Here is a 27,801-nt window from a genome sequence, read left to right on the forward strand (position 1 = left end):
ACAGTGTTGGTCAGTTTTCTTGGGGGTCAGCTACGTTGGCGTATCTGTATCGACAATTAGGATTTTCGAGTCGGGCTGACGCGGCAGGTATCACTGGATGTCTGACTTTATTGCAAACCTGGATATACGAGTATTTTCCTGCATTTCGACCACACCGTGACCCGGTTCCTATTGGTGATGGGATGCCCCGTGCCTGTGCGTGGAGTCCGCGGTTGGAGAAGAAGTCCGTTGACCGCCTCCGATCGATACGGTTATTGCTTGATAGGATGTCCCCCTTAGAGTTAAAGTGTATAAATTATTTCTAAATTTGTACTGTAATGCATTTATAATATGAATCTTACTAATTTGAAAAATTTTGTGCAGGTGAACTAGATGCCTTTCGACCAGAACCCTAGTAAATAGGGTACCCAGGACCCTCTACACGGGACTCATACAGTATCGTGAGATCGTGGAGGCGTACATGCCCCAGCGCTGTCTTCGCCAGCTTGGATTCGTCCAAGTTGTCCCTCTTCCACCGGCATGGACGAGTAAGGTGGTTCGATCTGCATCGTCGAAGGAGTACATCGTCCAGTGGTCGGATAGCATGATTGCCACGTGGGAGCAGTTCCCGATGGTTGCCCGCTTATGGACTGCGGAGCTGTAGAGGCCGCCTACTGGGGTGCCTCCCATGTGTGACCAGCACTACATGGAATGGTGCAAGCGGTATTCGCACCCGAGGTTGATTAGAGACCTCGCTCATGGCGACAACGCCGCTGATCATGATATGCCACCGCGAACTGCCGTAGATGCGGTATGTCTGAACAAAAATTTATAGTTGCGTTTTTTTATAGTTTTATATATCGTTATTCAATTTCATGTTTTATTTGTTGTTGTGTGTAGTGGATGGGAAAGATAATGCAAGGCGTGCAAAAACTTTCCCTAGAGAAGGACAACATGAGTACAGCAGGGAGAGTTGTTGTTGATGAGTTGGAACAGACCCTTGCGCATTGGGAGTCGGCGGCAAAGAGGGATTACTGATGTTTTTGGCATTTTGTTTATTGAACATTTTTTACATTATCATATTAGTTTGTGAAGTAAGACATTATCTTTGTAGTTTTCAGAAATTTAATACAATCATTTTAGTTTTTAACATTTAAAATTATCGTTTTAGTTTTTAACATTTGAAATTATCGTTTTAGTTTTTAACATTTGAAATTATCATTTTATTATATAACATTTGACATTATCTTTTTACATAGAAATAGTGTACCAATGAAAAACTAAAAAGCTGCTAGGGTGTTCCATTGATGGATCCGGTCATGATACAACGCACCAATAACGAGCGTCCGCCATAATGGATGAACCCTGATCAACATGTAACGACGTCCTATCTTGGATAATTTTGCGGTGAATGGTGCATGCGCAAGGTAATCCATGAGTTACTGATGTAGCACATCCACACCGAACATCAACTTCATTCGCCAACTCCCTCATCTTGTTGTGCTCAATCAGAATCAACCCCAAGCAGTAGTGTGACACACGCCCATGTAGAATCTTAAATATGAAATGGCTATACATCATACCATGTCGCCGCCTAGAGTCCTCTAGAGAGTTCTTGATGCTGTTATTCTGAGTTTCAATTGCCTTGTTTATTCCCTCGAACAGTGTATCCAAAGCAGCGGTGGAAGAATCAGTCCAGTCCTTCGTAGCTCTATGAGCACTCTCAACTCTGCATGTTGTAGTGTTTCCAAAATGAAGTACTTGGTTTGTCCAATATTTGACAAACTTTTCCCTGTGAGGTACCCACTGCTGCATCACATATTTTATCAGTGTCGGACACCATTGGTACGAATCCCTAAAGTTAGCCAAGGCTCGATCGTACTCTGCCTCTGTGATAGCTTGCAGGATCTTCCGCCACTTACCATTTACCAATCTCTCTACACTTTCCAAATTCTTGTTGAAAAGGTTGTAGGCTTTCACTTTCACACAGTTGTTGATGTGCCATGTGCATAATAAGTGCTTCAATTCTCGAAACAGCTCTGCTATGGGGGCAAAGAGACCTCCATCACAATCACTGACGATGGCTGATGGCTGAACATTAGGGCCGATGTAGTTTCTCAGCTTCTCCAAGACCCAATAATAACTCGCAGCCGTCTCATCCTTGATAACTGCATGACCAATCAGAAAGTTCTGGTTCGTTGGAGTCATCCCAATCATCTCAACCAGTGGGAACCTGTACTTGTTTGTCTTGTACGTTGAATCGATCAAAATCACAGATGGCCAAGACTTGATCATATCAGCACAATCAGGATGCACAAGAAATAGATGAGTCACCTCCACTGTATCTTCATCAGAATCATACCAGAACAGGTAACCACGTGCTTGTGCCTGGTGTAGAAGCTGCTATATAGGGTTCCTTCCCTCTGACCGTTCAAACCTCAATTGTTGTCTGACGTTGTAGATGTGTCTTCGGTTTGGCTGGTCTTCAGGAAATTTCTCTAGCACAGATGCTAATATTTTAGCAGGTTTCACTTGAGCATCACTCATTTCTTTGACAACCAGTTTTGCAGCAGGACTTAAGCCGCTCAACTGTCGATGACCCACTTCATATACTATCATCTCATGGTTGTGATACCCCCATTTGGAGTAACCCTTCACGACTCTCTAGTTGCCGAACCTTTACTCTAAACTCACACCCACAACTTTTCCGCATTGTATCAAACCGAGTGGCTGTACTGAAATCTCTTTCTTCTCTTTTGCGATAATGGTCGCATCTCAAAATGCGATCAATTCTACCATCCCGTTGAGATTTATGACTTGTTACTACCAAGCAAAAACCAGAAGTAATTGCAACCTGTTTAGCCCAATCAATCGCTTGTTGATAAACCTGGGCACGGGCCGGGTTGGCCCGCGTGCCGCCCGGCACGGCCCGCCGTTCGGAGCAGCCCGGCACGGCCCGAAGTCAAGCACGGCACGGCACGAAGTTCGACTTCCGTGCCACGGGCCGTGCCACGGACACGGTGGAGAATTCCCAGGCACGGCCCGGCACGAGCACGGGCAAGGCCCGCCGTGCTGGCCCGCAGGCACGGCCCGCGGGCAAACGGCTAGTTAAACGGCTATAAACGGCTAGTTTTTTGCCAAAAATTCTATAAATACTCACCTCCATTTCATTCCCAAATCACAAAATCACAATCTCTTCTTCTTATCTCTTATATTCTCTAAATCTCTAATAATCCTTATTTTCTTAAATTCTCTAATTATTCTCTTAAATTCTCTAATTATTTTCCTAATATCGGAAAAAATTAAAAAGTTCGTAATCGTAATTAGTGGAGCGTTGAAGCACGGTTGTAAGATCTAAACTAATCTTAAATTTATTATTGTCTTATTGTTATTATTAGAATAATCTTGTTTAATTATTATTGTTGTTAATTGTTATTGTTGTTGTTATTAATTAGGATATTTTGGATTTTAACACCTTACAAAAGGCTGAAAATGTTTTTTAACACCCCCCAAAAAAAAACTTTTATTTTAACACCTCCCAAAAATATAAAAGTTGGAAGTTAACACCAGTTAACGATTTCCGTCACGGAAATTTAACGTGGGTCCCACAAATTGGCTTGAACTTCAATTTTCACCCAGCAAAACACGAAACTTCTTTCTTCATTGAATTCGCAGCAACCTTCTGCATTGAATTCTTTCTGAACCTTCATTGATTTCGCTTTTGAACCAAAGGAGATCTTGGCTGAGAAGTGGAGTGTAGGGTGGTGTCAACGTTGGAGAAGATAAGCTCAGGAGGGTTTCTTCATCATCTTCTTCAACTACAAAAGTGCGAAAGCCGCTTGAAATTCACAGAAAATAAGGTAAAATTGCTCTCCTTTGATAGCAATTTCGTCAATTACTGGTGCTTCATTGCTGTAAACCTTGCAATAATTGGGTAATTAGGGTAAATTTTGGGACCACAGTAGGAAAGCCTTGATAAATCAATTTCTGTAACTGACTATGCGACTTAGGTTAATTGGATTTCGTAATTGAAAGTAGAGATTAATTAAGGTGGTTTATTGTTAATTAAACTAGCAAGTGTGGTTTGTTGATTAATTTATGTTACTGAGCACCTACATTGGCTTGTATATGTTTATTTTCAATTTTTTTATGTGTTTGTTTGTGTGGCTGTGATGGATTTGTTTATTCGTATTGTGCATGTATAGTTACATGGCTTTTAATATGTTTTATATGTTTTTCACTGGTGGGTAGATAATGGGTGACAAGGATAGTTTGGTTGACATCTGCCTTAGAGTGGGAGGTGCTTTTGTCCCTAAAAGAGTAACCAAAAACAGGCAGCTGCTGTGTTGGTGTGGTGGTTGGTGTTACTGGAAGAGGAAGGTTCAAGTATCTAAGTTGGATGTGCATTTGATTAGAACAGCTGCAATTCATGGTTTTGTTAATGGTGATATGGATGTGCCTATGCATTACAGCTGTTGGTATAGGCAGAAGGGGAAAACCTTTAACACTGGGAAAAGGGAACTAGTTAACAGTGAAGAGGTTAAGGGCCTTTTGGAGACAGTAAATGAAGAGGGGTATGTTGAGGTTTTTGTAACAACAGAAGCTCCTAGTCAGCCCATACAAGAGGCCCAACCCAATCCTGCAAAGACAAAAAAAAAGGATAAGAAGGTAGAAAGTTCAAATACATCGACTATTAGGAGGAGCCCTAGGTTTAAGAAGACAGAAACTGAACAAAGGGAGGAGAGTCCACCTAGGAAAGCCTCAGCTAATGCTAAAGTGTTGAGGTTTGATGAAGAAAAGGATGATGGATGTGAAGGATCTGGTTATTCAAGTTCAGATTTGAGTGATGAGGGACAAGATTGGGAACCTGGTGAAGAAGAATTTGATGAAGGGGATGAGGAATGGTATATTGAAGGGTCAAAGGAGATCTTGGCCAAAGTGAACAAGAGCCTTAGGAAAGGTTTGGAGAGTGCAGTAGATGACAGGGTTGGCAAAGATAAGAGAGTAGAGTTGAGAAATGATTTGGATGTTGGAAAACCGAAGGTGAATCCAGAAAGTGATGCTGATTCAGATGATTCAAGGAGTTTGTGTGGATCTGATGAGGAACAGGACTATGCTCCTTGGTTTAATGCTGATGTGGACTTTGACAACCCAATCAAGTTGAAGTTAAATCAGAAATTCAGTAATGCTTCAGTCTTGAGGAGGGCCTTAAGACTTCATGCCATTCAAAACAGGTATGAGTTCTACTACTTGCATAATGACAGTAAAAGGATTACAGTTCAGTGTAGATATAGATGTGGCTGTGAGTTCAATAGCTACACTTGTAGAATGCCTGCTTGTACATGTGTGGGGGGGGTAAAGTGTCAGTTCAAGGTGTTTGCATCAAAACTTGTTAAGCAGCAAACTTGGCAAATCAAAACCTTGAATTTAGACCATTCCTGCTTCAGAGTAAAGAAGAACAAGATGCTTACTGCTGAATACATAGCAGAGAGGTATTTAGAAGAGTTTAGGAGTAACCCTGGTTGGAGAATTAAGGAGATTAGGGCTAGGATTTTGAATGATTTAGGAGTTGATGTGAGTTACTATAAGGCATGGCTAGCTAGGTGTAGGGCAAAACTACTGATATTTGGTTCAGCTAGGGAGCAGTATGCTAGGGTGTGGGATTATGGGAAAGCTGTGATGAAGTACAACCCTGGTTCAGGGTGCAATGTTGTTGTTGATGGTATTGACAGGCCAGAGCCACCATTGTTCATGAGGATGTTCATCTGTTTAAGGCCATTGAGAGATGGATTTGCAAAGGGTTGTAGGCCTTTAATAGGGTTGGATGGTTGTCACCTCAAGGGTGCCTTTCCTGGGCAAATTCTGGTGGCAGTTGCTAAGGATGGGAATAACAACTTGTTTCCTCTAGCTTGGGCCACAGTGGAGATTGAAAACCAGGAAACTTGGGGTTGGTTCTTGGAATCCCTTATGTCAATGTTCACACATGATCAAGGAGCTGGGCTGACCATCATGTCTGACAGGCAAAAGGTAATGCTTCTGTTTCCCTCTTAACTATTTAGGTTCAATTTCTAAGTTTTCATGTGTATGTATGTGATTGACTGATGATTATACTTTTGTCTGCATTTGGTAGGGTTTGATTAAAGCAATGGCTGATGTTATTCCCAAAGCTGAGCAAAGGTTTTGTGTGAGGCATATTTGGGCTAACTTCAAGCTCAACTTCACTGGATCAACCTTTAAGGAGCTGTTTTGGAGAGCAGCTAGGGCCACCACCATTGTAAGTTTATTGATTGTTGAAGCTAGCCTATGCTTTTATATGACTGTTGGTGTGTTTTTATATTGGTTAGCTTGTATATGCTTGGTGTGATTTCTGGTATGCTTTTATATGTCAGTTTGAGCATGAAATTGCCATGGAGTCTATCAAATTCCTCGATGAAGAGGCATATGAGTATTTAATCAACATTCCTCCCCACCATTGGTCTAGACATGCATTCACACCAAACTGCAAGTCCAACATGTTGTTGAACAACATGTGTGAGACTTTCAATGCAGTCATTAGGCCTGCCAGAGATAAACCTATCCTCACCCAAATGGAATGGATGAGGAGGTATATTATGAACAGGAATAATGAAAAGTGGGAGGATTCAAAAACAATTACACACAACTTAGTGCCATATGTGAGGCATGTTCTGGGGAGGATAGACTTTGTGGCTAGGTCCTGTGTGGTGCAGCCATCCAGAGGGAATACATTTGAGGTGCAGCTGAAGGATGACCAGGTGTTGGTTGATTTGGACAAGGAGACCTGCACATGTTACCATTGGGAACTCACTGGCATTCCATGTGTTCATGCTTATGCCTGCATATTGGATATGAGGGGTGACATAGAGGCTGTTGTTGACCCATACTATACCATGGACACATACAGGTCTGCTTATGAACCAGCTGTCCAACCAATGCCTGGCCCAAAGCACTGGGAGAGAGTCAGAATGAGGGAACCACTACCCCCTTCTGTTAAGGTGCAACCTGGGAGACCAAAGAGCAAAAAAAGGAAGCTTGAGCCAGGAGAATGTTCTTCTTCAGGTGGTCAGGCAAGTACCAAGAGGAAGAAGCAATGCAGCAACTGTGGGGGATATAGGCATTATGCCAAGACTTGCAAAGTACCTGCTGCACCAGCTACAGAGCTGATAAAGTCAGCAGGCAGACCCCCACTGAACACTCCTTGGATGGTGGAGGAGAGGAAGAAGAAAGAGATTAGGGCTGCTAAAAAGGTAACACAAGCATTACACCAACTCCCCCTTTGTTTTATATATGTATGTGTCTTTTCCATTGACTTTTTATTTTTATATGCATGTCATAGAGTGCAATTGGGGCTGGACCAAACAGCATAGGAAACAAAAAGTTTCCTCAAGAGCAAGAAGGTTGTCTGCCATTCAGCAAGCGCCCACAGCCACAGTCTTCCTCAGCTAAGCATTCCTCAGCTCAGCCATCCTCTAGTCAGCCATCCTCAGCTCAGCCTTCCTCAAGTCAGCCTGCCTCAAGCCAACCAAAAAGAAAGACAAGGTCTTCCTCAAGTCAGCCTACAACAGCCACAGGTGTTGTAACAAGGGCCAGGCTGCAATCCCTCAACAACCTTACTCAGTGATGTACTCATGCTGGATATCAAACATTATGTCTGTTGAACAATTTCAAACTTTTATTATGTACTCATGACTGGTTATGTAACTTGCTAGTTTTTTAGTGGCTTCCCTTAACAAATTTGAACAATTAGATATTGAATTGTAATGGTTGCATGGCTTTGATTGCCATTGAAACATGTTGAAGTAAGGTTCTTTTGTCAACCTGTACTTGAACTATCTTAGTGTTTCACATATTTCCCATGTTTTAATGTTTCACATGTTTAAATAGGTTGATTAAAAGACAAGGCATAAATAGGAACTTAGACAAGGCATAAATAGGTTGATTAAAAGACATATTTATAACACTTCAAGTCATTACAAGAAATTATAACTACTTAATACAGCTTACTATTACACACCCCTAGCCATTAGGAAAATTACACCCATTGACAAACCTATACAAATGGCCATGCCCACCCAACCAAAACAGCTGATTGAAGACACCTTCCCTTCATTGCACTCCCTGTTCATTCTCTTCCTGTCAGCGTTCAAGGCCTTGCATCTCATCTTCAAATTATCAACTTCATTAAGTAGGCACCTCCTTTGGCCACTGATTTCATCAACTTCCCTTTTCAATTCATTAACTTCACCCTTTAGCAGCTTCTTATCCAACAACAGGTTGTTGATAACCCCTGTTTGCCAATCTGTTCCATCAGGTTGATCAACCCATTCGAAAGCTTTGCAACCCCTTGTTTCTGTTATTGGGTCATAAAACTTACATGATATGAACTTCCTGCCTGGATTCTCCCTTGTCCAGCTAGTGAGCTTGGCCATTGGCACACCACACTTACATTTTCTGGCCTCAGGAGGGGAAGAGCTAACAAACGACATAATCTGCATCAATTTTAGATCGACAGTCACATTTACAGATTTGTACACTGACGAATTAACATTGACAGCAACAAAATTCATTTTTAATTTCATAATACGAAAAGCCCCAAATTCAATTTCTGACGAACCCTAATTTCGCAATTGGGCATTTAGATGCGTACATAACATAATCCAACCATTAATCTGAGTACGAAACAATTGCAAATAATAATTGAAGAGAATTTAAACCATAATTACCAAACAACCGAACAATTGACCGCACTCACCTGTTTCAGCAGCTTCAATCTGTTCCTCTTCTCAAAAATCGTGGAAGAATCGTGAAAGAATTGTTTCAAGTATCGTGCAACAATGCAATGCGCTGCTGCTATTCAATAAGAACAACGATTTCGTTCATTGGGGGAGAATCGTGCAAGAATGGTTCTTATATATCGTGCAAGAATCGTGGAAGAATGGTTCTTATATACAGATCTTTTAAAAATATATCCGTTGGGGTGGGCCCCACTAACAGTTCTGTTAACGGAAGATGGATTTTGGTGTTAACTTCCAACTTTTATATTTTTGGGAGGTGTTAAAATAAAAGTTTTTTTTTGGGGGGTGTTAAAAAACATTTTCAGCCTTTTGTAAGGTGTTAAAATCCAAAATATCCTATTAATTATTATTATTGTTACAATTGTTGTTATTATTTATTTTTGTTGTTATTGTTATTGTTATAGTTGTTGTTATTAATTATTATTATTGATATTTTTATTGTTAAAATTGTTGTTATTAATTATTATTATTATAGTTAATCACTTTTTATTAAAAAATTAATTGTTAATTATGGCATCGAACAACCCATCATCTAGGTCTAGGGGGAAAGGCCGACTTATCCGTAGTAGTAGTTCTAGGGAACCACCAAATACAACGAGCCCCCAAATTACGAGTCAAACCAATGACCCCATTTACTTCCCCCCGGGCTATGAGCCATATAATACGTCGGGATTTCCAGCACCACCACTAAACCAATTTCCACTACCACCATACCAATTTCCACCTAATTATATCGGTAATCAACAAAACTATTGTTCTAGCCAAGGTAGCCAAGAAAGTACCCGAATTCCCTCCGGTTCTACCCCTTCTACTGCCACTCCCACTAGTCCCCCTACTAACCAATACACACATCATGAATGGTTAACCGAAACTGAGATGCTACTTTTGAAAAACCGAAGGAGTGAGGTATGGCGTTATTTTGTCCTAAGTAAAGATGGTGAACAATGGGCAAAATGTAAAACATGTAATAGTGTATTCACGGCAGTTACCAAAAACGGGACGGGACACTTATCTAGACACATGAAAGCTTGTGCAAAACCAGCTAGTGATCCAACCCAGCCCAAAATTTCCCAATTCCATCCATACGGCTTTACATACAACTATGAGAGGGATAGGGATGAACTAGGAAAAATGATAGTACACGCCGAACAACCTTTTCTTTTCTCGGAAAGTGACGCATTCAACACCTACATTAACAAAGCACTACAACCCCAACATAAAAGAATCTCTAGGAAAACCGTTCGTTCCGCAGCAATGAAAAATTTCCTAGAGTACAAAGTCCGGTTACAAGCCGAATTGAGTAACCTTAACTGTAGAGTATCTTTAACAGCCGATTCTTGGGATAGTGGTTATAAATATCACTATTTATGTGTGACTTGCCATTGGGTAGATGATCAATGGATGTTACAAAAAAGAATAATACATTTCAAAATGCTGGAATACCCACACACCGGCATTAACATTGCTCACCATTTAATGCAAGCAATAGACGAATACAACCTTCGAGATAAAATGATGTCTATGACTTTTGATAATGCAACCTCTATGACATACACAGCTAATCTTATCAAACAAAACTTAACCGATGTACTATTAGACGGTGAAGCTCTTCATACTAGATGTGTTTGCCATGTACTTAACTTATGTGTACAGGATGGAGTTCGGGCAATTGGCCCATACTACAGCAAAATCAGAGATGCTATTATGTCTATTAATAGCTCTAACATGAGATACCAAGAATGGAAGAGTTTTCTAAAACAACAAAAGATAAGGGTAATAAAAATTAGAACCGATTGCCCAACTAGGTGGAATTCCACCTATGACATGTTAACAAAGGCAATTGAGTACAAGGGCCCGTTAACATTATTTTACAACCAAAAATTTCCACAAAATGCTTTGTATGATGATGATTGGAATAACTGTGAAAGATATATGCAATTTTTACAGTTATTATATAACATGACGTATTGTTTTTCTACTGTTTACAATCCTTGTGCTCAAAACTTTCTTTCTAATGCATGCTTACTCGCCCAACTTTTCGCTGATCATCGCGATCAAAGTGATTATGATCAGTATCTTCCAGCAATGGAAAAAAAGTGGCGTAAATATTATAGTCAGATTCCTTTGATTTATATTTTTGCTTCCATATTAGATCCTAGGAAAAAGTATGAAAACACATTTATGTTAGTTGACATTTACTTTCAATGCATGTTTCTTGACGATGATGTAGAAAACTATAAGACTAATGTGAAGGATCAGTTTTTTGCTTTATATAGAGTCTATGAAGCCAAATATGGCACCGTTCCTCGCTCAGGGCCTTCCCAACCATCTAAAAACGTAAGTAAGAAGGCCAAACATTTATTTTCACAAGCTACTAACTTGATTTCAAGGTTTTCAGGTGATTCATCAATCAGGAGAACGCAAAGCGACGTCTCGGAGTTGCTGATGTACCTGAGTTACGACTTCACCAAAGGCATGGACGACGATGAGATAAACAGCCTCGACCTCCTTGCATGGTGGAAACAACAAAGCTCGAAGCATCCAACTTTGGTGGCAATGGCACGAGACATTCTTGTTATCCAAGTTTCCTCCGTCGCCTCCGAACGAGCTTTCAGCGCATCCGGAAGGGTTTTAGACGATAGAAGAACAAGTCTAAAACCCGAAACACTAGAAATGTGCGTGTGTTTCAAAGATTGGTTGGATGCGGAAAATCGCTCACAAGACCGTTCTTACGACCACAACGACAACGAAGAAGGAACCTCCGCTTCCGGTTCGGGTTCGGCTAGTTCCCAATCTATGCAACTAGCCGATGACCTTGAAGGCGAAGGCGAAGACGAAGACGAAGACGAAGACGAAGACGAAGACGAGCAAGAAGAAGGAGAAGAAGAATAGACAATTATTGTATATTGTACGATTTTAAAAATATCAATTTTATCATTTTCCAATTTTTGTTTAATACCATCATTGTATGATTTTTATCATTGTTATCATTGTACAATTTTCTCAACTTAAGTAATAATAATATAAAGTACGCATTATTCACATCCAAAGTCCAATTTGCCTTTTTTCCCCGTTTTGTTACAATTTGTAAATTCATATTAAAAAAAAATAAAATTATACCAATTACTAATAAATCATAAACATTAAATTTTAAAGTAATAGTATAAAGTAAATATATAAATATAAATATTGAATATACAAATTATAAAACATAAATATTCAACTTATAATTATAAAATTCATAACTTAATAACTTATAACTTATAAGTTATAAACTTATAAGTTACCTTATAAAACTTATAATTATAATTTTATAACTTATATACATTATAAACTTATTAATTAATAATGTTGTCATTAAAAAAAAAAAAAAAAAAAAAAAATGAAAACTGCACCAGCCCGCAGCCCGGCACGTGGCCGGCACGGCACGAGCCCGCCAGGCACGAGGGCCGTGCCGTGCCGTGGGCTGGCCTGTGAAAATGGCCGGCACGGCACGGCACGAAATCCTGGGCCCGCCGGCACGACCGGCACGGCACGAACCAGCCCGCGGCCCGCCAGGCACGGCCCGCGGCGGCCCGGCACGGCACGGTGCCCAGGATTACTTGTTGAGCATCTTCGAAGGGACCATCATGTACAAATATCTCACTGTAATCATTTCTGTCTCCACCATAATCCTGCATCAGTTAGATATTATATTTAAATACATATAATTATGTAAAGCGTAAATTAACACAAAATTCAAAACATAATTATGTTATAACAGTATTCATACACATACAAAATTAAAACACAATCATTTATAAAAGTATTCATACACATACAAAATTAAAATATAATTATGTGTAAAAGTATTCATACACAAACAAAATTAAAACATAATTAATTTTTTTGTAAATTATTAACGCAAATGTAATTTCCACATACAAAATTATAAAATAAATTTATCAGCAAATATGTAAAACATAATTTCAAGTTATACATTTTTTTTTTACAATTTAAATTTAGGGATATCAAATTTATATAAAAAAAATTAAAAAAAAACAAACAAACAAACAAATTAAAAATCTAATTTCCACATAAAAAATTAAAAAATAAATTTATTAACAAATATTTAAAACATAATTTCAAATAAAACATTTTCTTTTTTTTAACAATTTCAATTTATCAAATTTATAAACAAAAAAAAAACAAAAAAATTAAAAAAAAAAAAGGCAGTGGCGCCTGGCTGGACCACCACTACCATGGCAGTGGCGCCTGGCCAGGACGCCGGCACGGTGGGAGTGGCACCTGGCCAGGACGCCAGGACCGTGAGAGTGGCGCCTAGCCTGGAAGCCACCACCACGGTTCCGGCGTCCTGGCCAGGCGCCACCGCCACGGTGCCGGCGTCCTAGCCAGGCGCCACCGCCATGGCACCGGCGTCCTAGCCAGGCGCCCCAACCATGACGGTGGTGGTCCATGCTCACGCCGCCGACGATGATTTACCTCATTTAATGCGACGACGACGGCTTTTCGGCGTCCCTCGACCCAATACGGCTCCACATTTTTCGATGTCAGAATTTTTTGTTTTTGGTAAGATTTCACAAATGGGCAAAAGTGTCAAACCAAGTGTCTTTTTCAATTCGATTTTTCGATGTCAGAATTTTTCGTTTTTGGTAAGATTTCACAAATGACCAAAAGTGTCAAACCAAGTGTCTTTTTTAATTTGATTTTTTGATGTCATAATTTTTCGTTTTTTGTAAGATTTCACAAATGGGCAAAATTGTCAAACCAAGTATATTTTGTGGGCTTTATGTAGTAATTTGTGGGCGATGTTTAACAAATCCCTAGTGCATTACACTATGTTATTCAAATTGAACATAGCGCCTTTGTTTAAGATAAAATATTACTCCATACATTTCATAATAATTTAAACACCTTTTCTTTTTATCATTTTCGGATTAACTTTGAATATTTTTTATTTAAAAAAGACCTTATTATTGTTATAAAAGTATCTCACTATCGTCTATCACATCCACTTATTAATAAATAATAATTGCTAATATTTCAGCAACTTATTGCTTAAAACTATGTGCCTAAAATTGTTTGTATTTTTTAAAATAATAATAAATAGTAGTCTTTAAATTATACTGAAATATATGTACTGTATTATGAAATTTTAATACTTCGTTCTCATGAGTACGTGGTCAATATGAGAATAATGATGAAAAGAATAAAGACGTAAATTTATTTTTCCATGCATAAAATTTCACAATAGAAAGTTACACCGTGTTATTCAGTTTAAGTTGAACATGCTTTGTTTCATGACAAAATGTTATTTGTAAAACTTACCATATGAATTGGTTGAATTTCATTTCCAAATAAAAAAAATCAAAGCAAACTGTGTGAATGAAACCCACAAATTCTAAACCCCCTTCTCCACACGGTAATTTGAATTAATATGATTAAATTGACTGATAACGTGTATAATTAAGTAAATAAATAATTGAATGAATAAATTGTCTTTATTATATATGAGTACAAAGAATTGGTAACTTGGTAAGAGATGAGCAACAAAAGCAAAGTGTTCGTGTAAGATTGCTTGCTTGCGTGTTCCATGCGCGTCACGCCGAAAGAAACGACGAATACTATCCGAATACAATAGTTTATGCTTATCTTCTACTGCTGCTAACTCAAGATTTGTAGCTTTAGAATTCTATTTGTCAACATCAATATTTTTTTATTTTATTAGGAATTTACGTACAATCTTAAGATTTAATTTGTACTTGGCTATAATAATACATTATTCTTAGATTCTTTCCCATTGCACATAATTATTACGAAGTATGAGATTATGAGTACTTCCTTTGTACAGCTAACCTTCTTTATTTTTTATGTAAAAATTATTTTGATGAATTCGTTTGTTTACTTTTAATTACAATTTACAAGTGAGCAACTTAAGGATGTCTTGCAAGTAAAAAAAAACGGTGAAAATGTACTTCCTAATATATAATGAAACAATCTAAATTGGATAAGATGCATGATAGACTCATACCATACATTATCATATCAATACATTAGGTTTGATTATATTAATAAGAATGTCACGCAAGTCTATATTATTGAAAAACCTTTAACATTTATTAAATTCTTTACTTGGTATGTGGTTTTTGTCTAATATTGTACAACAATTGGGCAAAGCTTAGGATCATCTCTTTCGAGCTATACCCTCTCCCTTAATAAAAGTATCATCAAATGACATTGTTAAAAGTATATTGTTATCTAAGAGAGTTCAATCCATACTCCGTATAAGAAGGGTGATAAAAAAAATAAAAAAATAAAAAATAAATAAAATAAAAAGGTGATACACCGTGTAGTGATTATTGATCAAATTGTTGATTAATCCTATAATTTCTCAATTTTAGGGTCCTTCACTTATTTGTTTCATAAGAGAAAGTGACAATCATAATAACAGTGACATAAAAAAAATTAAAAAAAAAACAAATAAATAAATAACATAAAATTTGCAAGAAAGCACGACCCTAAATTTTTTAAGATTTTCCATAATTAGATTTTGGACTATTATTACTCTTGATGATGTATACTATTCTTGGTGATTTTTACCATTCATTAGTTTTAGTGTGAGAAAGATGATTCAAAATAAGAACAAAACGAAAATTTTATGTATATCTAATTTATTATTATAAAAATATGTTATCACCAAAAGTAAAACTTGGCTCACATAGAAATTACTCACTTACTCAGTCTCAGCCTTTGATTACCATGAATTTTATTTTACATGTACCATCTAACTACTAATTAAATATAAATTCATGAAAGAATTATCAAGTTCATTTAGCAACTTTGTTAGAAACAAAAAAAAAAGCCATTTACAACTAAGATAAGTCCGTAATATACATTAAAGGCCAATGGACCTATTAAGCTAATTCATATACGACGTCCTTCTTAACAAGCTAAGCTTGGTCTATTGGAAAGGGTTTGTATCTTGCAACCTTAAAGTTGGGGGTTCAATCCCCACTAGAGGCACTTTGGGGTGGGAATTCCCTTACCCTTCCCCCCCACTCCCAAAGTGCCTATCCCGCTAACTCGGGCCTGGAGGACCTGTGAGAAATCCAAAAAAATACGACATCTTTCGTATTATACAAGTATTACGGAGTACATATCAATTCAAACACGAGTCAATTTAGCCAAAGTTGTAACCACAAGAATTTATCCAACATCATTAAGGAATTTTCAACTTAAAATTTTAGAGGCTCACAACTAAGCATGTTAGCCTGTTAGGCCTAATTTGAAACAAACTTTCCTACCATATATTTGTTTAACACACTTTTTTGTTTACTATTTTTTTCCTACTTTATTCTATATTGTGCAAACTCTATTTTCTACATATATTAATCCTCTTATTTTCATTCACTCCAACCTAACTACTTAATTCAAATTTTACCTGTAACATTCATAGTCTCAAAAATTTACTAATCCATGTATCTACATTTAATGAGTAAAACAACGAATGAATATGTTAGAGACAACTCAAGTACTCAACCAAAAACACGTTTAATATTCCACTTTGAAAGGAAGGGGAGGATGAGGTTTAAACATGTGATTTTTGTGTCACGTTGGCTCTGATATCATGTTAGACAACCTACTCAACCAAAAGTTTAAGCTGATGATTAAAGCATATAATCGGTTTATATACACTATATACTATCGATCGGAATGGATAAGTTTATAAGCATTATTTAATACAATATTGAGGTTAAGTTTTTCAATTAAGACGGTTAATATCGGGTACAAAAAAAATTCATGATAACGTGATACAAACCGTATGATGTTTAGACGAGACTTTTGACATAAAAATCCAATTCCATGCACCGACCCCCTACGCTGCGGCTATTGACGTTGATTTATTCTAATTCTACAAAATCCAATTTCATAATTATTTAATACTAATCAAAATATATGTCCCTACTTTTAATTTAAAAACAAATCAACGGCTTCTTTGACCTTTTCTTTCTTTCTTACCTTTTCAACTTTCAACGGTCAAACTTCAATACTTCTCTACTTCTCCTCCTCCTTTGTTTGAACTTATTACAACGTTTTTATTATACTGTATAACCTATATTGTTGGGTCTTCGGTCGTTATTATTATTTTTATAATATGGTTTTTGACCTTTTGTACCGCGTATAAATATATAACATAAACTTTATATTATACCTACCCCATATATATATACTTTGTCTTTGCAACAAACTTCATTCATTCAAAACATAATTTGTCATCTTATATTCACCAAAAACATACCAGTAGTATTAAACACTTACATAACTTTAATTTGATCATATTATTAAAACATATTTACCAGTACAAAATGATTTCTTCATGGAGAAGGAAGAGAGCGAGCCGAGGGGCGGCCGGGGGTGATCAAGGCGGGGGGAAGAGGAAGCCGACGGAGTTGATTGTTCCGAATCATTTCCGGTGTCCGATATCTCTAGATTTGATGAAGGATCCGGTGACTTTATCGACAGGAATATCGTATGACCGCGAAAATATAGAGAAATGGATTGAGGCAGGTAATGTAACATGTCCTATGACTAATCAAGTCTTAAGGACACTTGAGCCTATCCCAAACCATACTATTCGAAGGATGATCCAAGACTGGTGTGTCGAGAATCGATCCCAAGGGATAGAACGGATCCCCACGCCTCGGATTCCGATAAGCTCAGATGAGGTGGGGACCATCTTGGAGAGGATCTCGACGTCGCGGACCCCACAAGAGTGTAAAGACCTAGTGGGTAAAGTAAGCAAGGCTTTGAAGGAGAGTGATAGGAATAAGAGGTGCATTGTAGGGAATGGGGCTAGTAAGACCTTGTCCCTTGCATTCCAAGCTTTCGCGGATAGCGAGGGCGAAACCGTCATTTCACTCTTGGAAGATATTATGAGTATTCTTACATCTATAACCCCCTTAGACTCACAAGCACTGGTGAGTCTAAAGTCACCAAACTCCCTAGGGCGTTTGGTGTGGTTTTTAAGACGCGGAGGTTTATCTGGGATAAGAAACGCGGTTATGATCCTTAAAGAACTCGTTTCGAGCTCAAAAGATCACGAGAAAGTGGTTGAATCATTGGTTACAATGGAAGGAGCTATGGAAGGGTTGGTCAAGCTAATCAAAGAGCCAATTTGTCCAGCTTCTACCAAAGCATCATTGGTTGTAATATACCATATGATCATATCAACTCATGATTTTTCAAGCAAGAATGTGATCATAGAAAGGTTCATAGACATGGGTTTAGTCTCATTAGTCCTAGACATTCTAGTAGATGCTGAGAAGAGCGTTTGTGAGAAGGCACTCGGGGTCCTCGATGGCCTTTGTCGAAGTGACAAAGGCCGTGAGGCGGCCTACACTCAAGCACTAGCAATACCTGTGGTGGTTAAGAAGATACTAAGGATCTCCGAGTTAGCGACCGAGTTCTCGGTCTCCGTCCTTTATAGGTTGTGTGAGAATGAGGAAAGGGAAGATGGAGGTGTTATTGTTGAAGCTCTACAAGTTGGTGCATTTCAAAAGCTTTTGCTGATTTTACAAGTTGGTTGGAATATTAATGAGAGGGTTAAGGAGAAGGTTACTAAATTATTGAAGCTCCTAAATCTTTTTAGAGATAAGTTAGAGTGCATTGAATCCATGGATTTTAAGGATCTTAAAAGGCCATTTTAAGATGATCATATTAATAGTTCATACCACATTCTTTTTGCAGTTAATTAATAGGGTGTTTAGTCTCTTTAATTTTGCTGTACAGCAGATTAATTAGTGATTTTTAGCATACATTTGCAAATGCCAATGTACAAAATACACAAATGGAAGATAATTAATACTATATAGATATACCATTCTTTGTTAATAAAATATCACAAAAATGAACTTTTTGTGCTTGAATTTCTTCATTTTTTGTAATTCTAGCAATTAGATTCCTAAACATAAGCATGTCACATACCCAAAGATCAATACTTGAATACTTAATTACATACGTGTTATACATTGAAATAACGTCCAATTAAAATAATAGGTAACGTTATTTGATTACAGAGCTTTAACATAAACTATAACAGACGAAATTGCTTGATACTTCTTAGATGGAGCAACGGTTCACTAACACATACGACTATCGGTTTATCTTTTTGTCTGAATAAAATTTGTTAGACAATTGATCGATATTGACTAATCTATGATAGATTAAAAATAAATCACAGCTAAAATCCAGCAAAAATTTGATGATTGAGGATCGCTTGGACCCTAGCCAATTAATTTTAGGACAAGAAATTAAAATTGTGGTCAAAAACATGCGTAAGACCTAAAACAGGACATAAAGAATGAAAACCAAGTGTTGTTAAACAGGTACATCTAGAATATGAAATGAAAATTAAATAAGCCGTTTCAATTGACTAACTTTTAGTCTTATAATTCCAGGTTGGCAAACTAAAACACCCCAAACTTAATTTTAAAAATCTAATCCTATGATGAAATTTGTTCAACTGGCTACTTTGTAACGTAAGCTCTGGTGACGCAAATTAGCAATTGGAATTTGAGAATTTCGTATCCTATGAAGTATTTGTATGTATATTATTATATCCTATGTCGTCATTTTATGTAAATTAAATCACAATCAATCTAAGCTTGTTTGGATCTAGGAGACAAAATTTGATAAATTAGAAATTATCATTTTAACAAATTTTCAATATCTATAAGTGGCTCCTACCAAGACATGCTAAATCGGTCGATTTTAAATAGGGTCAAGTTTTAGTTCAAGTTAGTTTTTGATTTATGTTAGATTTTGGGTTGAAATATTGCGTTTAAGACCCTAAAATTTCCGGTTTTTTGCCGGTGTCCAATTGCCTGTGGCAGGGTGGACTAGAGGTGATCACATTTATGCGTCCGCACGTATGCATTAAGTGAGAAAAGTTGGCAATTGACCTTTAATTTGGAAATACATTAATGGCTTAGCTGCAAGAGAAGTAGAGCACTATAACCGTGTATTGTATTCGATTTGGTCAATTGTAAGTTATTACCTGTCCTGTAAACTGGCACTCTTACGGTTCAATGACAATCGGCATTAAAAGAATACAATATGTGAATATACATAAATAATCGGACTAGATAACTGAGTAATATTTGGTATATTTAGTTGACAAGGGTTTCACCTTATTCGATGTAGTCATGTAATTCGCACCCTCGTCGATACTTTAGATAGTTGACATATTGGGGAGACAGTGCCGAAAACATGAGATTGAATCCTGTCTACATTTTGTCCATAGTGGCTCTTTTAACTTCACCAAAAAGTACAGTACTCCGGTATTGTTTATGCAGAAGTCAAATAGCTTCATACAATAAGTAACCTTAACTAGCGAAAGATCAATTACCTCCTCGCAAACTTCTACTATATCATATTCAAATGGTCCCCTCCGAAAAAAAACACACATGGCCACATGATGCACAAAGGATAAGTCGATTATGATGGCTGAAGAATTGTACTTTGCAAGTTGTTTTTTACATTGCCACTAGCAAACTGAATATTGTAAGGGCAGCAGTTAAACCACTTAACCAATTCTCTTTTGTCCTGACTCTTGATTGACTGAAACACCGATAAAAGTTAACATCAGTTCTAAATCCTGCTAACAAGGCTTAACAGTCGGATGGAAGCAAGAATAATACAAGGTTAATGTGACTGTTCAGTTTTCTGCAAGTCTGCAACATCTGGCATCAAATAATGAACTTGTATAGTAAGAGAATTAAGCAACTTGTTCACAGTTAAACATTCATCATATGGAAGGAGAAAACCTCAAAGAAATGTTGATATCAATGGCAACTTCTTTCTACTTGACACGAATTTAATTACATTTATCAAGATTATGAACCAGCTTCTTACAGATATCTATTAGCAAAATCTCCATCCTTTGATGGAAATATCTGGACTCTAATGAAACAGATTAATTTCTCTGGGTGCATTAAAATCCCTGTATGTAAAGACTAAGGAAGGTGTTCAAGGACCAGTTACATCTCCTCCCTGAATATTAGACTTACAGTTTCTGATACAGAAGCAAGCTTAACTGCTTAATCATCCATTTTTATTTTTATTCTTATTTATTTTTTTATTTTTATATATGTGTTCAGAGAGTCACAAAGGCGGATGATGATAATCAATCCCAAGATTGATCCCCTGAAACCCGTAGGAATGCTCTAACCAACTGAGCTATCCCCCACTCTCAATCATTCCAAATTATGTGAGTAGTGGTCTCATATTCTATGATCCATTAGATCCATATATGAAAATAAAAGAAATTGCAATGACAAAGTCAATGATGAGAGCTAATGCTAGAATAAATCGATGAAATACAGGCCAATTAAATGCAATCGTAATTAAAAAAAAAAAAACTACTGGCAAAAAATGAAAACATGCAATCTATTCTCTTTTCTTATTGATACAAAACTAACTCAAAAGTGTATTATTTTCCCAGTCTACATCTTCGGACTATACAACCAGATCTAATTTCGTAGTTGCATGCAGCATTGTTTACTAGATGGCTACTTGCATTGAAGTGGTCAACTCTTGGAGCATGTACATGTAACATGTACTTTAAGAGAATATTCAACAAAAACACAACATATTATTAGATTTTGTCCCACAGCTATATTCTCTGTATATTCTAAATTTACAGGTATGTTTTTAAAAAAGCTTCAAAGAGTATGATTACTTGTCTGATATATGCAAAAGAAGAATTCTTTGGTGGTTGATAGATTACCATCAAAATAATCTAAAGAGAAAGCAAACGCAAAAGCAGAATAAAGATGAAATCGGTGCCTCAGATTTGATGCATGTAGTCATTTAGATCGTTAGTCAAGCTGGACGGTGAAATAGAAAATAAAAATTATGAGATTTAACAAAGATATTAATTAAATTTTTAAATATAATAAAAGGGTAGAAAAAGTTTCAGCTCAAAAAAACAGATGCATAGCCAAAAAGTAAATCATGATTAAGGTCAAATATAACAAGGGCACACATAAATGGAAAATAAGGATGAGGAACCAAGATTTTAAAAATTTTACCTGGAACCTGAAAGCCCACTAATGCTGACCACTTGACCAGTATAATGTCTTTTGCTCTGGGTTGGCGCAGCAACAAAACTTTACAGGGTATTATTTTAATTCCGACCTCCCCTGCTGGACAGCAAAAATTAGAATTGGATTATTGCTAGTGAAGTGTGATTTTAAAACCCGAAATCTGAATTCATCACAAAAAAAGTATGTTAGTTAACTGAACAAGCAAGCAAACAACATAGCTTGGATACTATTAATCATGAATCTTGCCATTCACTGCAGCATAGTATTTCAGGATATATAATATGAGAAATTATGCTTTGAATGGTGTAATACACTGATACACATGTAAAAATAACACATTTCTCTACGTTAGCTTTTTTTTTTTTTTCTCTATGTTAGCTAAGATTAAGCCCGGGAGCTTGATATAAAAGAAGGAGATAGAACTGGATATCACTGACAAAAACAGACCAACTACCAATCATAGATACTGATTAATGATTATTATGAATTCCCATCCTTTGTAGCATAAGTTTTAAGGTATGGAGAAAATGCTTGGAATGACCGAAGTCACCGAACACACAAGGAAACTCACAGCAATGTATTTCTTCCTTTTTCATATAGCATAGTCACAAGTTTAAATCGAATCAGCATTTAGTGTAAAAGAGGGGTGGGGGGAAAGGGAGAAAAGCTGAAGACATTTAAAATTCTACTTAAGAGCAGAGGGGAAAAAAAAGTTTCATCATTCAAACCACAATTACAGCAACGTTGTAGAATTTAAAAAGCACAATGACTCATACATGTACAGAGCCTCATATAGAGTGTCATCCAAGCACATCCGACAATGAAAACAATTCTTTTCAAATATTTGTAAACATGTACAGTTGTTTGAAACCAGTAAGAACAAAATACGAGACCTGAAGTCCAGGACTTCACCTCAACATATAGTCCTCAATGTCAAACTGATGTGATTGCCAGTTTGGTGTCACTTTCACTATCATATCCTTTCATTTGATCATCTAAGTTAAACCGACATATTTGATAAAAGGCACCTACACCCAAAGATCATTGCCACCACATGCTCCTTAATAAATATATAATAGGAGAAAGTACTATAATATATAGTATGATTTGCCAAATGATGTGATAGGCATGAATCTATCATATTGACTTGCAACATGCGGAAGAAAACAGTTAATGCTTGACAATGACAGATATTGAGATATCTAAATTATGCAAGTGAAATACCTCTTATAAACTTCACTATCTGGGCCCAATGAGCAATTCTTTGATCACAAACACTAACTGCAATCTTTATTGTTCATACAAGTATACAACACATTCCATCCGTCTCTTGAAAAGATGAGCGAAAAAACCACAGATACTATCTGTTAACGTCCTTGACAGGCACTAAGAGCCAGGGCACATGAAAATTCAGGTCTCAGTCGTATAATTTGATATTTGCATGTGGAAAAAGCCTGTGATGAGCCTGCCAATATTTTCTGCTTCCAGTATGCATAAATGAGCAGAGGAAGACAAAAGATGTTGATGAGTTTGCATATTCTTAGCATCCTCCATTTTAGCAAGACATGAAATATTAAAACAATCAAATTTTTTATGAATTGGGATCTTCAGAATATATTCTAAGGGGCCACTGGCTGATTAAGCCTTAATCTGAATCATCTCTTTGTAAAGAAGATGAGCCCTTTCTTTATTACCATTTTCAAGGTGAGCAGATATCAGTGATTCATAGATGCACATGGTTGGGTTAAGTGACTGTTTTTTCATGATGGTCAGATACTTATCTGCTTTATCCAGCTTTCTGCATTTACACAAAGTCTTGATCAGTGATGTAAAAATTGGTAATCCAGGAGACAGTGACCTAAATTCCATTTCATAGTATAATTTCAGAACCTCCTGAAAGTTGCTCTCACTTCCGTAGCCATCAATCAGATGAAGAAATGTTGTTTCATCGGGCAAATACCCTTTCTCCATCAAAACAGTTAACATATCATTGGCCTGCTTCATATTTCCTGATTGACATAGCTTTCCTACCATCTCATTAAAAGCTGTAGTGCCAGGGAGCAAACCTTTTTCGGACATTTCTTCACAAAATCGATAACTGTCCACTAAGGCCCCTATATTAGCACAAGCCATTATAAGATAGTTATAAGTATCATCATATGGCTTTAGATCCATGTTTACCATTTCATCCATCAATTTCAGTGCCTCTTCAACCATTCCCTCCTCACAATAGCCTCCAATAAAAAGAGTATAAACAAATGAGTTGGGAAGAAAACCACTACTCAGCATTTGTTCATACACCTCTCGTGCCAAGCTTAGTTCTCCACATCTTAGTCTAGCATAAACAACCAATGAGTAAGAAACATCATCAAGCAGCAGCTTATTCTGTAACAGCCTTTTCAGTAAAACAAGTCCTTTCTCAATTCTCCCCTCCCCTAACATCCTCAAAACCAAACTAGTGTTCACAGCCACCATTGGAGAGCACCCTTTGCCATGAATTCTAACAACTATGTCCATATATTTCTGCAGCTCTCCTGCCTTACACAAAGCATTGATCATTATTCTTACTGTTGCATCATTTGGGTTTGTTCTTTTCTGAATCATATGGCCATAAACCTCCCATATCAGATTGCTGCCATCTGGTGATTTTTGTATGACATGAAGCAAAGTGTTGAAGGTGACGAGACTCAAAGAGAATCCACACTCATCCAAGTAACAACAAACATCAAAGGCAGCATTATACATCCTTAACTTGCTATAAGATTGCACCAACAAGTCAAACACAAATGGACACGAATTGGTTATCTTGTAAGTATCCAGAAGCATATCAACAATATGAAATCTCAAAGAACTATTAACCTCAATCTCATCATTTCTCAGCAAAATGGATTCTAACAAACTGCGGGCATCATTTACTAAACGTGCACAGGCTAAAATATGAATGGTGATGCAGTAATGCTTAAGTCCATGGCCAAGCTTATTGTTATGTGCAACCCAATGAAAGAAGTTCAGAGCTCGTTTTGCCTCAATGGGTTCCTTGAACTCAAGAAGTACTTTCTCAATAATAGGATCATCCAAACTTGCTGAATCATATTTTCTGCTCAAGGAGTCCCAATTCAAGCCTTTACGGAGGGAATCACAGAGAGAACTTGCAACTTTATGATTTGGGTCATCCACCACTAACTGATGGCTTAAAAGGCGTTTGGTGGGTTTGCCAATAGAAAGAAAGATATTCGTGGTAGTAAGAACCTTGTGGCGGAAAACAGAAACCATCGTGACCTTAATGATATTTCAGCAAACCATTAAGGCACAGCCTCTGAAAACAACATGACAATAACTATTACTTGTGGAAGGATCTAAATTTCCATAAAATTACTTACAAATCACATTTAAATCAACCAAAATGATGCACAGAATTAAAAACTAACAAAGGAAGAAATTTTTAATTTGAAAACTAAGCAAAAAGCTATGCTGAGAAGGCAGTAACCTGCATAATCTTCAGAACCAGGAGGGAGAATCATTAGCCAAGGGAGACAGGGACTGAATGTGCTTCAATTAGCAACTTCCATCTCTCTCATCACATAAGGATCTAGATTTGAAGTTCAAGCTGATGAAGTCCAGAGCATACATATGATAAACATGCATCTTACAGAAACTGTGGAGCTTGAGTAATTGAAACCTGAAAACAATATTTCAATAAGGAAAATTAAAATAAAATTTTGATGCAGCCCTCAAAGTTGGCAATGCCTAATAACATCCTAGCTTAAAATTTTGACAGTGGCTTCAGAGGAACACTACGGCACCTTTTATCGCCTCTTTTCAGCTCCTATAAATTACTCTCAAGAGTAGGATCTATCATCTAAGCATGTTTGCAAACAAAATACTGATCTTTCTCCAAAGTAAATCAGCAACACTAAGTAGTACAATTATATGTTATATCCTTTGTTCCTAGATAGTATACAATGTTTCTATTTTAGTCTATCCCAAACTACAGTCCCCTACAAAATTTAGTAAGTTACAATTTGAACTTTCACACACTAGTACACTCCCATTGATAATACTGTGACTAAGAACTGTAATAAAGACTACACTCAAATCGCAATGATGATAAATGGCAAAAGATAGTACTTGTAATGGCGTTTTAGCTATGACTCTAAAAGATGACTTCAAATCAAATGCGGCCTATTATTTAGATATTATTTAGAAGCGAAATGTATATAGTTGTTTTCAAATAGTCACTCTCATCCTGATCATTTCTCGCATACAACATCAACAAATGATTTCCTTACATTATCCGTCATTTCTATGGATTGTAATTATCAACCAGGTAGAGTTGGCTCAAAATCTTCAAATCATCTGACTATGAAAAAATTTAAACTTTAAAAAACAATACTCCAGTAAAGCATAAAACTTCATTTTGGGATTCAACTAATCATTTATTAAATCTTCAATTCAGAAACACAAATATCTCTGTAAAAGTTCGTATAAACTTTAATACCAGTCTATTGTCATTAGTTCAATACCTAATTTTCATGAAATTCGTCCCCAAATCAGCAAGAAATTACCAAGCCACTAAATTTCCACCCCAATTCAAAGTTTTGAATTTAAGCAATTTCCTTTCTACCATATCAAATTGAAGGGAAACTGGAGAATAAATTAATCAAATTTCTAAAAATTCACCCAATTGAAGAATACCCAGAAATATTTCATGAATATTATATCAAAGTTCATAAATTTAACACAGCAAAGAACAAACTATGAACATAATAGATTTTTTTTGGTAGTACTAGAAGAGAAATATACCTTAAAAAATAATATGGGTGATGAATGAGTAATTTGATGTCTCCCCACCACCTTTATCTGAGTGATTTAAAAGGTGAAACTGTTATTCTGTTCTGCCCAGAAAACTGGAAAATTAATTTCTTGTGTGTTTGGACTTTGGACTTTGGTTCAGCAAGATGAGCCGGGACTTTTAGGTCACGAGGCGGGTGAGGTTCTTGTTGGCTGGATGGACTAGCATTGCACGGCTGAAGTGGTTAAGCCTCAGTAAGGGTTTTACGGTTCGGAGGATTCACGGTTCGTAAAAATGTTCATTATGATTATACACCTGTCATTTCTATTTTTTTTTTTTATTTTTTTTTTTTTACTTTTCGGGACACTGAGAGTTAGGCCCTGCTCACTCCACCCTAAAAAATAATATTCAGTAAAAATAATTTTAGTTCAGTAAAAATAAGTTCAGTTCAGTAAAATTCAATAACTTTAAAGAAAAAATATAATAGAAAATCAGTAAAAATAATTTCAGTTCAACAAAAATAATTTCAGTTCATTAAAAATAATTTCAGTTCAGTAAAAATAATTTCATTTCAGCAAAAATAATTTCAATTTAATAAAAATAATTTCAGTTCAACAAAAATAAGGTGAAGTGAACGAGGCCTTAGGCTATGTTATGTTAAAATTTGTCAACAACTACCTTTTAAATTACCATTTTTGCGAATAACTATCTTTAACTTTAAAGCTTACAACTATCTAATATTGAGTTTTTGTTTTAGTACCACTACCATTTGAAGGATTCCGTTAAAAGTTTCATTAATGGGACTCATATTCAACGATTTTAAACAAAATTAACTCTAATTACATTGATTAGACCCCATTAAAACCTATTTTAAGCACCTTAATGCTATATCTAGTTACTTTAACCCCCATATTAATGCTAAATTTTGTTAATTTACCCCAAAACATGAAGTTTATAATTTACCTTGAATGTCAACCCTATTATATAGCAAAACCATTTTATCTCTCACCAAAAATTGATTTTTTTGCCAAAATTTAGAGAATTTGAAACCTTACAATGAAGATCATGAATCTTTCAATTTTGATTTGCTTAGTTTACACCCAAATTAGAT

At 36.6% G+C, this 27,801-nt stretch overlaps 4 protein-coding genes across 4 annotated transcripts; 2 read left to right on the plus strand and 2 right to left on the minus strand.

Moving 5' to 3' along the window:
* Positions 1–4,233: 4,233 nt before the first annotated feature.
* On the plus strand, positions 4,234–7,800 carry LOC110687136. Its single transcript, XM_021863755.1, has 4 exons — positions 4,234–6,006; positions 6,110–6,253; positions 6,369–7,244; positions 7,334–7,800. The coding sequence occupies exons 1-4, from the start codon at positions 4,234–4,236 to the stop codon at positions 7,616–7,618; spliced, it is 3,078 nt and encodes a 1,025-aa protein (XP_021719447.1). The 3' UTR covers positions 7,619–7,800.
* A 132-nt stretch (positions 7,801–7,932) lies between these two features.
* Positions 7,933–9,090, minus strand: LOC110687254. The gene is made up of 2 exons (XM_021863882.1): positions 8,750–9,090; positions 7,933–8,486 (listed from the first exon to the last, which is right to left on the minus strand). Exon 2 carries the CDS (start codon positions 8,481–8,483, stop codon positions 8,004–8,006), a length of 480 nt encoding a protein of 159 aa, XP_021719574.1. The 5' UTR covers positions 8,484–8,486; positions 8,750–9,090; the 3' UTR covers positions 7,933–8,003.
* A 7,934-nt stretch (positions 9,091–17,024) lies between these two features.
* Positions 17,025–18,718, plus strand: LOC110687256 (U-box domain-containing protein 20-like). Its single transcript, XM_021863883.1, has one exon. It carries the CDS (start codon positions 17,159–17,161, stop codon positions 18,497–18,499), a length of 1,341 nt encoding a protein of 446 aa, XP_021719575.1. The 5' UTR covers positions 17,025–17,158; the 3' UTR covers positions 18,500–18,718.
* Positions 18,719–19,803: 1,085 nt separating this feature from the next.
* On the minus strand, positions 19,804–27,155 carry LOC110687257 (pentatricopeptide repeat-containing protein At1g66345, mitochondrial-like). Its single transcript, XM_021863884.1, has 5 exons — positions 26,702–27,155; positions 25,386–25,577; positions 23,123–25,214; positions 21,884–21,994; positions 19,804–20,411 (listed from the first exon to the last, which is right to left on the minus strand). The coding sequence occupies exon 3, from the start codon at positions 25,169–25,171 to the stop codon at positions 23,537–23,539; it is 1,635 nt and encodes a 544-aa protein (XP_021719576.1). The 5' UTR covers positions 25,172–25,214; positions 25,386–25,577; positions 26,702–27,155; the 3' UTR covers positions 19,804–20,411; positions 21,884–21,994; positions 23,123–23,536.
* Between the last annotated feature and the right edge of the window lie 646 nt (positions 27,156–27,801).

This window comes from Chenopodium quinoa, unplaced genomic scaffold, assembly GCF_001683475.1.
Source record: "Chenopodium quinoa cultivar QQ74 unplaced genomic scaffold, ASM168347v1, whole genome shotgun sequence".
Classification (NCBI taxonomy): Eukaryota; Viridiplantae; Streptophyta; class Magnoliopsida; order Caryophyllales; family Amaranthaceae; genus Chenopodium; species Chenopodium quinoa.

Excerpts from the sequence above, each read along its gene's own strand:
- LOC110687136 (XM_021863755.1), top strand. The coding sequence starts at position 4,234 with ATGGGTGACAAGGATAGTTTGGTTGACATCTGCCTTAGAGTGGGAGGT. Across the intron at positions 6,007-6,109 it reads TCATGTCTGACAGGCAAAAG|GGTTTGATTAAAGCAATGGC; the intron begins GTAATGCTTCTG and ends TGCATTTGGTAG. Across the intron at positions 6,254-6,368 it reads CAGCTAGGGCCACCACCATT|TTTGAGCATGAAATTGCCAT; the intron begins GTAAGTTTATTG and ends TTTATATGTCAG.
- LOC110687254 (XM_021863882.1), bottom strand. The coding sequence starts at position 8,483 with ATGTCGTTTGTTAGCTCTTCCCCTCCTGAGGCCAGAAAATGTAAGTGT.
- LOC110687256 (XM_021863883.1), top strand. The coding sequence starts at position 17,159 with ATGATTTCTTCATGGAGAAGGAAGAGAGCGAGCCGAGGGGCGGCCGGG.
- LOC110687257 (XM_021863884.1), bottom strand. The coding sequence starts at position 25,171 with ATGGTTTCTGTTTTCCGCCACAAGGTTCTTACTACCACGAATATCTTT.